Genomic DNA, 13,535 nt, shown 5'->3' on the forward strand with positions numbered 1-13,535 from the left:
GAAAATGACAGCGATGAATGAGGAAAATGGAGGAGAAATAAGAAAAGATGAGGTGAAAGCGGTTATTAAGATAATGAGAGCAGGTATGGCACCTGGGTCATGTGGAGTTTCTAAAGAAGGGAGGTACAGTGATGGTGGATGGCTGGTGAGATTGTTTAATGTTTATCCAAGAGAGATTAGAATTCCAGAGGACTGGAAGAGTGCCTATATAGTTGTGCATTACATAGGAAAAGGGGACAAGTACGAGTGTAGCAGTTTCAGAGGGAACAGTTTGAGTGTAGTTGGGAAGACTTATGGGAGGGTATTGATTGGGAGCTGGGAGATAGGGTTGATGAAAGAGTATTAGGATGGTTTGGACACATGGAAAGAATGAGTGAAGAAAGATTAGTAAAAGAAGTGTGGAAGGCGGAGGTGGAAGGAGTGAATATGAGGGGGCGTCCTAGGATGAGATGGATGGATGGGGTAAAAGGGGCTTTACAAAAGAGAGGAATGTCTGTAGAGGAAGGACGGGAGAGTACAGAAGATAGGGGTGAATGGAGATGGGTTGTGTATAGATGAGGCTATGATGCATGAGGGGGAGTGGGTGGGGGGTGGTGGGTGAGGAAGTATGTATGAGAAAAAATTTGATGCAGCCCAAAAGGATTTCTCCCCGTCTTCTCCTTTTCTGCATGAAGGGACGGAGAGGAGAGGTCGCCGAATTTATGAAGCGGCCTTGGTGTGGATGTACTGTGCCTTGTGACACTGCTTCTGACCCAGGGCAGTGGACAGGATGCAGGGATGACCCGTCATCCAAGAGGTGCCAAGATAGGAGGGAGGGAGGAGGGTGGAGGGGAGTGGAATATGTGGGAAATGAAATGGGTGGGAGTGAGTTCTATGCCTTTTTCTTTTTGGCTACCCCTGTGTAAGGGGGAAAAAGCCTTTGGTATATGTATGTATGTATTGATTGGGAGGATTAGGAGAGGAATAGAGGGAGTAATTGGTGAGGAATCATGTGGGTTTAGGACAAGTAGGTTTTGTGTGGATCAGATTTTAGTGGTAATGCAGATATGTGAGAAAGCTTTAGGAAAAGGTAAGGATGTTTTTTGGGTCTTTATGGGTTTGGAAAAGGCTCATGACAGGGTAGACAGGAAGGCACTGTTAGAGGTATTGCAGATATATGGGATAGGAGTAAAGCTGTTAAGTGCAATCATGAGTTTTTATGAGAGTAGAAGAGCCTGTGTTAGAATTAGAAATGGAGAGAGTGAGTGGTTTGAGGTAAAGGTGGAACTTTGCCAGGGATGTGTCATGTTGTCATGGCTGTTCAATTTGTACATAGGTGGGGTGGTGCGAGAGGTAAATGCAGGAGTAATGGGCCAGGGATTGGAGATAGTTAAAGAAAATGGAGAAGAATGGGAGATAAGCTTGTTGTTGTTTGCTGATGACACTGTAGCAGGATCAGAGGAGGTAATAAGGAAGTTAGTGGCAGATTTTGGAAAGGTGTGTGAAAGAAGGAAATTGAAGATAAATATGTGTAAAAGTAAGGTGATGAGATGTACAAGGGGAGAGGATGGCAACAAATTAGAAGTATGGGAGAGAAATTGGAGGAAGTCGATATCTTTAAATACTTGGGTGCGAATATGGCAGGAAAGGGAGGAGTGGGAGTGGAGGTTAAACGTAGATTGAGAGAATCAAGTAAATGCCTTGGGGGAATTAAAAAGTGTAATGAGAAATAGACATCTGGGAATGGACACTAAGAGGAGATTGTATGAAGGAGTGATTGTGCTGACAGCACTGTATGAGGCAGAAACATGGAACATAAGAGAGGAAGAGTTTAACCCCTTCCATACGGTGCCGCATACGTAGGCGTCATGAGGAGCAAGTGGATACGCGAGGCTGCCATATCGGCGTCTTGATTATATTTATTGTAGTTGCCCCTCCGTAATGACATTCTTTCTAAACTGTCTGTAATCACATTTTCTATGGTTATCAAAATTCATGGGTGAAAGAGAGAACGATCGATATAAGCGGTGACTATATTTGATGATGCGAGTATTATTACGACACGTCGTACGGCTGGTATCGGCTGCTGCCCGTGAGATTTAAGGCCCGTACTGAAGAGGTTAAATGTGTTCGAGATGAAATGTCTGAGAAGTATGGTAAGGATTATTAGGTTGGATAGGGTAAGAAATGAGGAGGAGAGCAGTGGTGGAAAAGGATTTGGGAGATTGGATTGATGAAAGAGTATTGGGATGGTTTGGACATGTGGAAAGAATTAATGAAAAAAGATTAGTGGAAGAAGTGTGGAAGACAGAGGTGGATGGAGTGAACATGAGGGGTTGACCAAGGATAAGATGGATGGATGGGGTGAAAGGGGCATTGGGAAAGAGTGAAATGTGTGTTGTATATATGTATATACATACATACATACATATACCAAAGGCTTTTTCCCCCTTACAAGGGAAGTAGCCAAAAAGAAAAAGGCATAAAAACCATTCCCACTCATTCCATCCCCAATACACTCCACTCCCCTCCACCCTCTACCCTCCCTCTTATCTTGGCACCTCCTGGATGACGGGTCATCCCTGCATCTTGTCCACTGCCCTGGGTCAGAGGCAGTGTCACAAGACACAGCACATCCACAGCAAGGCTGCTTCATTAAATTGGCGACCCCCCCTCTCTGCCCCCTCATGCAGAAAAAGAGAAGACAGGGCGAAATCCCTTCGGGCTGCATCAATTTTTTCTCACACATACTACCTCACCCCCCCCATCCCCCCACCCATTCCACCTCATGCATCACAGCATCATACATATACAACCATTCTCCATTCATGCCAGTATTCTGTTGTCTCCCGTCCTTCTTCAACAGACATTCCCCTCTTCCCCAAAGCCCCTTTCACCCCATCCATCCATCTCATCCTAGGTTGCCCCCTTATGTTCACTCCCTCCACATCTGCCTTCCATACCTCTTTTATTAGTCTTTCTTTACTCATTCTTTCCACGTGTCCAAACCACCCCAATACAGAGGGTCACTGCAATTCGACAGGGATGGGGCGGTATATCGGTCGAACCTGGGTTTTGTCGAATCATGATGCAGTTTTTCCCATAGGAATACATTGTAATTAGGGGGGATAGGGACCGACCTCCAGCCCAGACCCCCAAAATATCACTATGACCTCTAAAAAACACTAACTTAGACTAAATCAGTAATATTAAAGGCTTCATTTATATCTAATTTTGTTTATTAAACACATTAAGCTGCTGTACAGTACATTTTTGGTGGTGGATGTTGTGGCCTGCAAGTTCTCCCACAGTGACAAGGCACGCTCCTGCACGAGCCCCATGCTGATCGGCATCTTGCGTTGTGTCCTGTCCTCTATCCACTTGATCAACATGTCCTCCATCATGTCGAGACGGGAGTCCCTTGAGCCACGGAGAACAAGGGAAGTCGTGGAAGATGTTGATGCAGCGGCCTGGCGGTACTTGTGCCTGTTCTTCCAAATCGTTGATACTGTTGATCTCGGGACACCCATTTCCGCTGCAACGGCAGAATGAGCCATACCTGCCTCACACTTTCTTATAAGCTCAAGCTTATCTTTGAAAGGCAGGAAAGTGTGTTTCTTAGGGGTGGGGCCGGAGGTGGATTTGCGCGGCATGGTGGAGATGGAACAGCGGAGCGTGGCTTGCCTCGATGATGGCTGGGGCGATAGTGAGACAGAGTGGCACATCGGGAGTGGCGGCAAATTCGACTGGGTGCATGGCGCGCTAGATTTGAATGTCAAATTGTCGAGTCTGGCTGTCGAACTTTGAGGGTTGGGTATAAATTAGCTACTGTCGAATTTGCGATAATTCGAATTGCGAATGGTCGAAATGCCTATCTCCCAACTCCCTTACCACTCCTGTTCTCCTCCTCAACTCCTCATTTCTCATTCTATCCAGCCAAGTAACCCCATCATATCTCTCGGATACCTCATCTCAAACACATTCAAGCTCCTCTCTTCCTCTCTTATGTTCCATGTTTCTGCCCCGTACAGTGCTGTTGGCACAATCACTCCTTCATACAATTTCCTCTTGGCATCCATTCCCAAATGTCTATTCCTCATTACACTTTTTAATCCACCAAGGCATTTACTTGCTTCTCTCAATCTACATTCTACCTCCACTCCACCCTTTCCTGCCTCATTCGCACCCAAGTATCTAAAACTATCCACTTCCTCTAGTCGCTCTCCCTTAATGCTCACTTTCAGTCTGGTTCCACTTTCACTCCTTGTACACCCCATTACCTTTTACTCACATTTATCTTCAACTTTCTACTTTCACACATTCTCCCAAACTCTGTCACTAACTTCCTCAATCCCTCCTCTGATCCTGCTACAAGTGCAGTGTCATCTGCAAACAACAGCTGGCTCACCTCCCACTTATTTCAATTTCCTTAAACATCTCCAATCTCTGACCCACCAACCTTGCATTTACCTCTCGCACCACCCCATCCATGTATATGTTGAACAGCAGGGCAGCATAACACATCCCTGACAAAGTCACACCTTAACCTCGAACCACTTCTCCATTCTAATCCTGACACATGCTCTTCTACTCTCATAAAAACTCTTTACAGCTCCTAGAAGCTTTCCTCATATCCCTTATATCTGCAAAACCTCCCACAGTGCCTTCCTGTCTACCCTGTCATAAGCCTTTTCCAGACCAATAAAAGCCCAAAAAACATCCTTACCTTTTCCTATAACTTTCTCGCATATCTGTCTTACCACAAAAATCTGATCTACACAACCTCTACCCATCCTAAATCCACACTGTTCCTTGCCAATTACTCCCTCTGTTCCTTTCCTAATCCTCTCAATCAAGGTCCTCCCATAAGCCTTCCCAACTACAGTACACTTAACAAGCTAATCCCTCTAAAACTACTACATTCACACTCGTCCCCTTTTCCCTTGTAAAGCGGAACTATACAGGCACTCCTCCAGTCCTCTGGCACTCTACCCTCTCTCCAGCAAACATTAGATAACCTCACCAGCCAGTCCACCATAACTGTACCTCCTTTTTTCAACATTCTGCATGGCATCCATCCAGACCAGGTACCTTACCTGCTCTCATCAACTTAACAACTGCCTTCACTTCATCCTTCCTTCATTTTCCTCACTCATCACAGTCATTATCTTATCACTTCCCACTACAGCTATCTTTCCCTCCCTATCCTCTTTCACATTTAGCAACTCCCTAAAATACTCTGCCCATCTTCCCCTTACTGCCTTCTCTTCCATTATCATCTCTCCATCTGCACCTTTTACCTTTTCTTCTCTACTTGATTTGCCTCCTCTTCTCTTAATTTCTTTCCAAAACATCTTTTTATTACTTTCAAAATTTTCTGTCATACTCTTACCCCACTTCACATCTGCTCTCCTCTTTGCCTCCTTTACCTTTTTCTTTACTTCTCTTTTCTTATCTTTGTACCTCTCAAATGACTCCCTCTTCCTATTTTATAACCAATCTGTGAAAGCTCGCTTCTTCTCCTCTGCAACCTTCTTTGTCTCATCCCACCATTCACTACCCTTCCTTCTATATCCTCCCATCCTTCTTGTTCCACACACCATCTTTGCACACTTTATGACTCCCTCCTTGAACCATCCCCATTCCTCCTCCACTCCTAGCTCTACTCTATCCTTCACTCCCTCCCACTCCTCTCTCAGCTTCTTCTTGTACTCCTCCTTTTCCTTTTCATTTAAAGAGTTCACTCTAAGCATCTCCCTACCTTTTGTCCTTTTCCTCTTTCTCCATCTATCCTCCACTCTCAACTTACCTTCCACCAAAAAATGATCTGATTTTCCCCCACTCTCTCCCCTTAGCACATGTACATCCTTAACTCTTTCTACTATACTCCTATCTACCACTACATAGTCCATTAACGCTCTATCTCTCCTCCATCCACCACCATCTCCCATATGTACTTATGCTTGACTTTTTTCCGAAACACTGTATTTGCTATCATCAACTCTCTAGACATATCTCCACCATCAACTCTCAACTCGATTCTTTCCTGGAACTCTAAATTTCCTAACCACTCCGTAGCATAGTTGGAAGAGCAATGACCTGCCACCCGCAAGTCTTGGGTTTGAGTCCGGGGAGAACTGTCGGAATCATTTGATAGACATCATCGTCATTGGCGATTCTATTCAGTTATTACAATGACGAAAGTCTTTCAAGGATACGTATCAGCTTAACCACTAGCTACAAGTGGGCTTGGTTCTTTGTAAAATTGAGATTAGGACAGCAGTTAGCAGTCAACTCGAATCCTGCGGGGTTAGATTAACCCCGAGGTTGAAGAATCTTGTAGTCTCGGTAGCATAGTTGGAAGAGCAACGACCTGCCACTCGCAAGTCTTGAGTTCGAGTCTGGGGACAACTGTCGGAATTATTTGATTGACATCGTCGTCATTGGCGATTCTATTCAGATATATATATATATATATATATATATATATATATATATTTATTTGTATTTTGCGGGAAGGGGAGCTATACTCATGGTGTCCTGCCTTTGTATCTTGCAGTGTCTAGTTTGCTCTTAAACTCACGAATGGTTTTTGTACACACTATTTCATTGTCCAGTTTGTTCCAAGTGTACACCACTCTATGTGGAAAACTGTTTTTCTTCAGATCTCTTCTGTAGCTATGTTTTTTTATTTTCTTTCCATGTCCTCTTGTGCTTCTCTTGTCCCAGTTTAACAAGTCCTCTATATCAAGTATTTCTGTGCCCTTCATGATTCTGTAGATGGTCAGTAGGTCTCCTCTCTTCTTTTCTCCAGAGTCGGTAACTCCAGTTTAGCCTATCCCTCCTCATATGACAAGTTTGTTGGTGCTCTCTGGATTCTTTCTATTTTCATCATATTCTTTTTGGTACTGGGTCTAGGCCTTATTAGTGTGACCAATATTTTTTTTAATAATTTCTTCATCCAAATATGTAAATGCCACTTTTATTGATCTTAGCAAGTTGTAGGATTCTCCAACAATTTTGTTTATCTGTTTATCATAGGACAAGTTGTTTGAGATAATTACACCCAAATCTTTTTCGGATCTCTACTTCTTTACCTCCTTGGTTCCAATTTTATATTGTCCTGATATTCTATTTTTGCTTTTTCCAAACTCCATTATGCTACACTTGTTAATATTGAAGTCCACTTCCCATTTCTGACTCCTTATTCAGGTTTTCCTGCAGTGATTTGCAATCCTTTTCAGTTTTTACTTTCCTGAACAGTTTGGTGTCGTCTGCAAAGAAGCTCATGTAACATTGCACATCATCATCCATGTCATTCACATAAATAGCAAACATTATTGGAGCCAGTACAGATCCTTGCGGTACACCTCTGATTACCTCTTTCCAACCTGAATATTTTTCTCTGAGCACTACTCTCATCTTTCTACCAATCAGGAAGTCCTCCATCCATTTTAGTAGGTTCCCTTGTATCCCTCCTATATGTTCCAGTTTTTTTTTGTTTTTTTTTAATAATTTTTTGTATGGTACTTTGTCAAAAGCTTTTTGTAAGCCCAGGAAGGCACAATCAGCCCATCCATTCTTTTCTTGCACTATGTCTATTAATCTTGAGTAGAAACCAATTAAGTTTGTGGTACATGATCTTCCTTGTCTGATTCCAAATTGTCTTGGGTTTATTATATTGTTGTCTTCCAGGTGTTTTAGCCATCTATTCTTGATAATTTTCTCACAAATTTTGGCTACCTCCCTTGTCAAGGGGAAAAAGCCTTTGGTATATGTATGTATGCTTTAATGAGACTGGCCTATAGTTAGTTGGTTCTTCCTTGTTTCCTCCTTTACATATTGGTACAATGTTAGCATTTTTCCAGTCCTTTGGTATTTTTCCTTCTTTAAGTGAGCAACTTATTATGTTAAGTATTTTGTCCATTAGTTCTTCTTTGCATTCTTTTAGAATCCAATTTGCAATTTCATCCGGGCCATGTGATTTCCTGACATCGAGGTTTGATAGATGTTCTATTATTTCTTTTTGTGTTATTGTTATCTTGCATAAATACATATATATGTATATAAATTTATGTAGAAATTTCTGAAACAGCACCCCCCCATTAATTTTAGCTAAGAGTTGCCAATGATAAATGGCTTGGTAAGGCTGAAAGCAAGGGTAAGCACATGGTGTGTTAAAAATCACTGATGACACCTAGGATAGGGTTCTGCCTGCACCCAAGTGAAATGCATATGTACAGTTTTTATCAAAGTGTTTATGCATACATGTTTATATAATTCTTATGCAGGAGTGACTGTTCCTGATATAATATGTACCTTTGATTTATCCATTTTAGGTAGCAGGGCGAAAAGGCTTTCCTCATGTGATTTATGCACGGATATGGAGGTGGCCTGACCTCCATAAGAATGAACTTAAGCATGTCAAGTATTGCCAGTTTGCATTTGACCTCAAGTGTGACTCTGTGTGTGTCAATCCATACCACTACGAACGTGTTGTATCCCCAGGTATTGGTAAGTGATTAAATTTTTGTTTGTTTAGGGATGTATGTTGCATTAGATTTTATACAATTAATATAATAATCCCTTAATATTTGTGAGGGCCAGGGACCAAAGAACTTTATAGATTTTAAAAATTTGTGAATAATTATTGACACCACCCACCCCCACCCCCACTCTACTATTTACCTATTACATACGTATACCAAGGACTTTTTCCACTCTTCCATGCATCACAATGTCATCTGTAGAGAACCATTCTCCACTCACCCTTATCTTCTGTCTTCTCCCTTCTCCCTTCTTTCCTCAACAGACATCTTCCTCTTTCCCAATGCCCCTTTCACCCCATTATATACATTGTGTGTGTGTATATTTACCTAGTTGTATTTTACGGGAAGGGGGGCTATGCTTGTGGTGTCCCGTCTTCATATCTTGTTTTATCTAAACTGTTTTTAAATTAGTGTATCATTTTTGCACACACCACATTCTCATCTAACTTGTTCCAAACATCTATTACCCTGTGGGAAAAGCTGTTCTTTTTCAGGTCTCTTCTATAACTGTCTTCCTTGATTTTCTTTGTGTACTCTTGTATCTCTACCATCCCATTTTATTAGATCCTCTCTATCAATAGTTTCTATGTCTTTCATGATTCTATAAATAGTTATCAAGTCTTCTCTCTTCTTTGCTCTAATGTCTGTAGCTCAAGTTTTGCTAGTCTCTCTTCATATGATAATTCTAAGAGTGTTGGTGCCAATTTCGTAATTGCTCTTTGTATTCTTTCAAGTTTTGTTATGCATTTTTTTGTACTTGGTGACCACATCGTCGCTGCATACTCCAATCTTGGTCTTATCAAAATGACTAGTATTTTCTTCACCATTTCTTCGTCCAGGTATGTAAATGCCACTTTGATTGTTCTTATTAAATTATAAGTTTCTCCAAAAATCTTGTTTATATGTTTTTCACGGGACATATTATTCATAATAATGACTCCCAGGTCCTTCTCATTTTCTACTTTAATTTCTTCTCCCAATTTATATGATCCCACTATTCTTTTTTTGTTTCTTCCAAATTCCATTATACTGCACTTCTTAATATTGAATTCCATCTCCCACTTCCTACTCCATTCTCATACTTTATTGAGATCACTCTGCAGTGACTCACAATCTTCTTCCGTGTTCACTTTTTTAAACAATTTTGCATCATCCGCAAAGAAGCTCTTATAACTTTCAGTTCCTTTATCCATATCATTAATATATATAACTAACATTATTGGGGCCAGAACTGTTCCTTGTGGAACTCCACTAATCATTTTATCCCAATTAGAGTTTGTCTCTAATCACCACTCATTTTTCTTTCATGCAAGAAGTCTTCCTTCCACTTCAGCAGTTTGCCCTGTATTCCTCCTGCAGTTTCTAATTTCTTTAGCAATTTCTTATGTGGCACCTTATTAAAAGCTTTTTTCAGGTCTAGAAATGCACAATCAGCCCATCCATCTTTTTCTTGTATTATATCTAATAGCCTTAAATAGAAACACATTAAGTTTGTGATACATGATCGTCCTTGTCTAAATCCAAATTGCCTTGGATTTAGTATGTTTTTTTTTCCAAATGCCTTACCCATCTACTTTTGATAATTCTTTCACAAATTTTAGCTATCGTACTTGTAAGAGAGACCGGTCTATAGTTAGTAGGGTCTTCTTTGTTTCCCCCTTTATATATTAGTACTGTATTTGGTCTTCTCTAATCTTCTGGAACTTTTTCTTCTTTCAATGAACTGCTTATTAGACTATGTATTTTGTCTGTTAGTTCATTCCTGCATTTTCTCAAAATCCAGTTTGCCCTTTCATCTGGTCCATGCGATTTTCTGACATCGAGGTTACCCAAGTGATTCATTATTTCATTCCTTGTTACTTCTCTTTCATAGGGGGGACTTTCTCCTCCCACTCGATATCTCTAGGTTGTATGTCTCCCTCGTAAACACAGATTTAAAATGCTTGTTCATAATTTCTTCCATTTCTATTTCCTCTGTGTATTCAACTCCTTGTCATAGTTTCTCCAATTCTTGTTTTTCAGTTTGTTGTTTACAAATCTGTAAAATAGTTTTGGTTGATCTTTACATTTTTCTACGACATCTTTTTCGTATTTTCTCTTTTCTTCTCTGCACACTTGTACATATTCATTTCTATACATACATACATATACCAAGGCTTTTTCCCCCTTACAAGGGAGGTAGCCAAAAAGGAAAAGGCATAAAATAATTTCCACCCATTCCATCCCTGAATACACTCCACACCCCTCCACCCTCCCTCTTATCTTAGCACCTCCTGGATGACGGCTCATCCCTGCACCTTGTCCACTGCCCTGGGTCAGAAGGAGTGTCAAAAGACACAGCACATCCACAGCAAGGCCACTTCATTAAATCGGCGACCCCCCCCCCCTCTCCGTCCCTCCATTGCATAAAAGAGAAGACGGAGAGAAATCTCTTCGGGCTGCATCAAATTTTGCTCACACATACTACCTCACCCCCCATTCCACCTCATGCATCACAACATCATCCATATACAACCATTCTCCATTCACCCCTGTTTTCTGTCCTCTCCCGTCCTTCCTCAATAGACATTCCCCTCTTCCCCAAAGCCCCCTTCACCCCATCCATCCATCTCATCCTAGGACGTCCCCTCATGTTCACTCCCTCCACATCTGCCTTCCATACCTCTTTTACTAGTCTTTCTTCACTCATTCTTTCCATGTGTCCAAACCGTCCTAATATTCTTTCATCAACCCTATCTCCCAGCTCCCTTTCCACCCCTGTTCTCCTCCTCACCTCCTCATTTCTCACTCTATCCAGCCTAGTGACCCCCATCATACATCTCAGACACCTCATCTCAAACACATTCAAACTCCTTCTCTCTTCCTCTCTTATATTCCATGTTTCTGCCCCATACAGTGCTGTTGGCACAATCACTCCTTCATACAGTCTCCTCTTAGCATCCATTCCTAAATATCTATTCCTCATTACACTCATTTCTATAATTAGTATATATATTCCATTTTTCAGGTATTTTGTCTTATTTTCCTTTTATCCAAGCTTTATCCCTTTTGTCTTTTAACTCCCTACATCTTTTGTTGTACCAACACTTTACATATCCTTTTTCTTGTTTTTGTCTTGGAACATACTTTTCCACTCCTTTATAGATTTTTGTCAAAATATTCCATTTCTCTTCTGTTGTTTCCCCCTTGTGTATCCTTTCTCAGTTTTTTTTTTATTTCTCTTGTTTTATCAATTTTTTTTTCCATACATCAATCTTCCCTTTCTGATATTGTTCATTTTTTCCATGTATTTTTCCTCATTTAGTTCCAGTTCAACCAATATGTGGTCACTTTTACTTATTGGTGTCTTATATTCAATCTTGTCCACTATTTTGGGTTCTGATGTGATTATTAGGTCCAATCTCTATGGTTCTTCCTCATTTCTATACCTAGTATTCTTTTGTATCCATTGCGTCATTGTATGTTCTATAATCATATCAAATAGTACATTTCCCCAAAGATGATCTTCATTTCATTCAAACCTGTTATTAAGCCATCTATATTTGTGTAAGACACTTTTAATTTTCTGCTACTTCCATTGTGTTTTCTGTTTCCCTTCCGTTTTTCTCTGCTATGAACAATTTTCTCACTCTCCAGTAGAATTTCTCTTTTTCTGACTGTTCTCATTTTTTTCCCTTAGCTTCTAGTCTTTTTGTTTTTTCATCCTCTCCTCTTTATTCATTTCTCTTTTTATCCAAAACTGTTTATACTGATCACTTTCTGCTAGTTTCCATGTTTTGCTAATATATCATCTGTTGTTTGTGACCTGAATTTAACCTTAATTGGTCTGGTCTTCTTAGTTTTGTATTTCCCTATTCTATATATTTCTTCAATTTCTTACCCTGTTTCTTGTCATCCTCTTGAACTACTAATATCTTGTTTACTTTTTCCTTCTCTTTTACTCATGTAGTCCTATTTGGATTATGCTTTTCTTCCATCCCTAATATAATTATACATTTATTTTTGTGTGCTAAGTCTCTTACTATATTCCCCTTCTCTCTCATCACTTTAACCACTTCACTACGGGACTTAAATCTCGTGGGCAGCAGCCAATGCCAGCTGTACGACATGTTGTAATAATACTCGCATCATAAAATATAGTCACCGCTTATATCGATCGTTCTCTCTTTCACCCGCGAATTTTGAAAACCACAGAGAATGGGATTCAGGGCACATTTGGGAGAATGTAAAAACACAGGGGCGACTACAATAAATATAATCAAGACGCCGATATGGCAGCGTCGCGAATCCACTTGCTCCTCATGACGCCTACGTAGGCGGCACCGTATGGAAGGGGTTAATAACTGTGTCCTCAGTTTGTTCTTTCATCTGCTGTGTCACTATATCTTTAATACAATTTTGTTGTTCTCTTGGACTTTTTTTCAACCTTTTACTTCTTTTGCTATGGACTCTTTATTCTTCTTCTTTAACTCTGTCAAGAATTTCCATCCCTTTCATAATTATGAAAATGGTCAACAAATCGCCACTTTCTCTTCTCTGTTCCAGTGATGATAGATGTAATTTTTCCTTTTTTATGTCAGGTTTATCAGTGTAGGCGCCATCTTTGTTGCTGCTCTTTGTATTTTTTCTAACTTTCTTATGTTCTTAGTGTTGCAGCATATTCTAGTTTAGGTCTTATCAGTGTAACAACTATTTTTTTAACCATTTTCTCATCTATGTAGTCGAAGGCCACTTTCATTGACCTCAATAAGTTATAAGTCTCTCCAAATAATTTATTGACATGTTTATCAGGTGTCAATTCACTTGAGATGATTACTCCCAGGTTCCTTTCTGAATTGACTTTTTTGACCTCTTTGTTTCCAATTTTATACTGTCCTGATACTCTATTTTTACTTTTTCCAATTTCCATTATGCTACATTTTTTGATGTTGAAATTAATCTCACTTTTTCAACTCCATTCCCATACTTTGTCTTGGTCTTCTTGTAGTGATATGCAATTTTCTTCTG

General features: G+C 40.4%; 1 protein-coding gene across 4 annotated transcripts in view; it reads left to right on the forward strand.

Annotated features, from left to right (window-relative positions):
- The window catches only part of Med (Smad/Smad4 homolog Medea), a 200,086-nt gene that overhangs the window by 40,372 nt on the left and 146,179 nt on the right, over positions 1 to 13,535 (forward strand). For all 4 annotated transcript variants that reach the window (XM_076212693.1, XM_076212692.1, XM_076212695.1 and 1 more), the window contains exon 4: positions 8,319 to 8,493. In XM_076212693.1, coding sequence (XP_076068808.1) covers positions 8,319 to 8,493 — 175 coding nt within the window. The remainder of the gene's footprint in view (positions 1 to 8,318; positions 8,494 to 13,535) is intronic.

The sequence above is a fragment of the Oratosquilla oratoria genome, chromosome 30, assembly GCF_046742065.1.
Source record: "Oratosquilla oratoria isolate Oo_2021 chromosome 30, ASM4674206v1, whole genome shotgun sequence".
Taxonomy (NCBI): Eukaryota; Metazoa; Arthropoda; class Malacostraca; order Stomatopoda; family Squillidae; genus Oratosquilla; species Oratosquilla oratoria.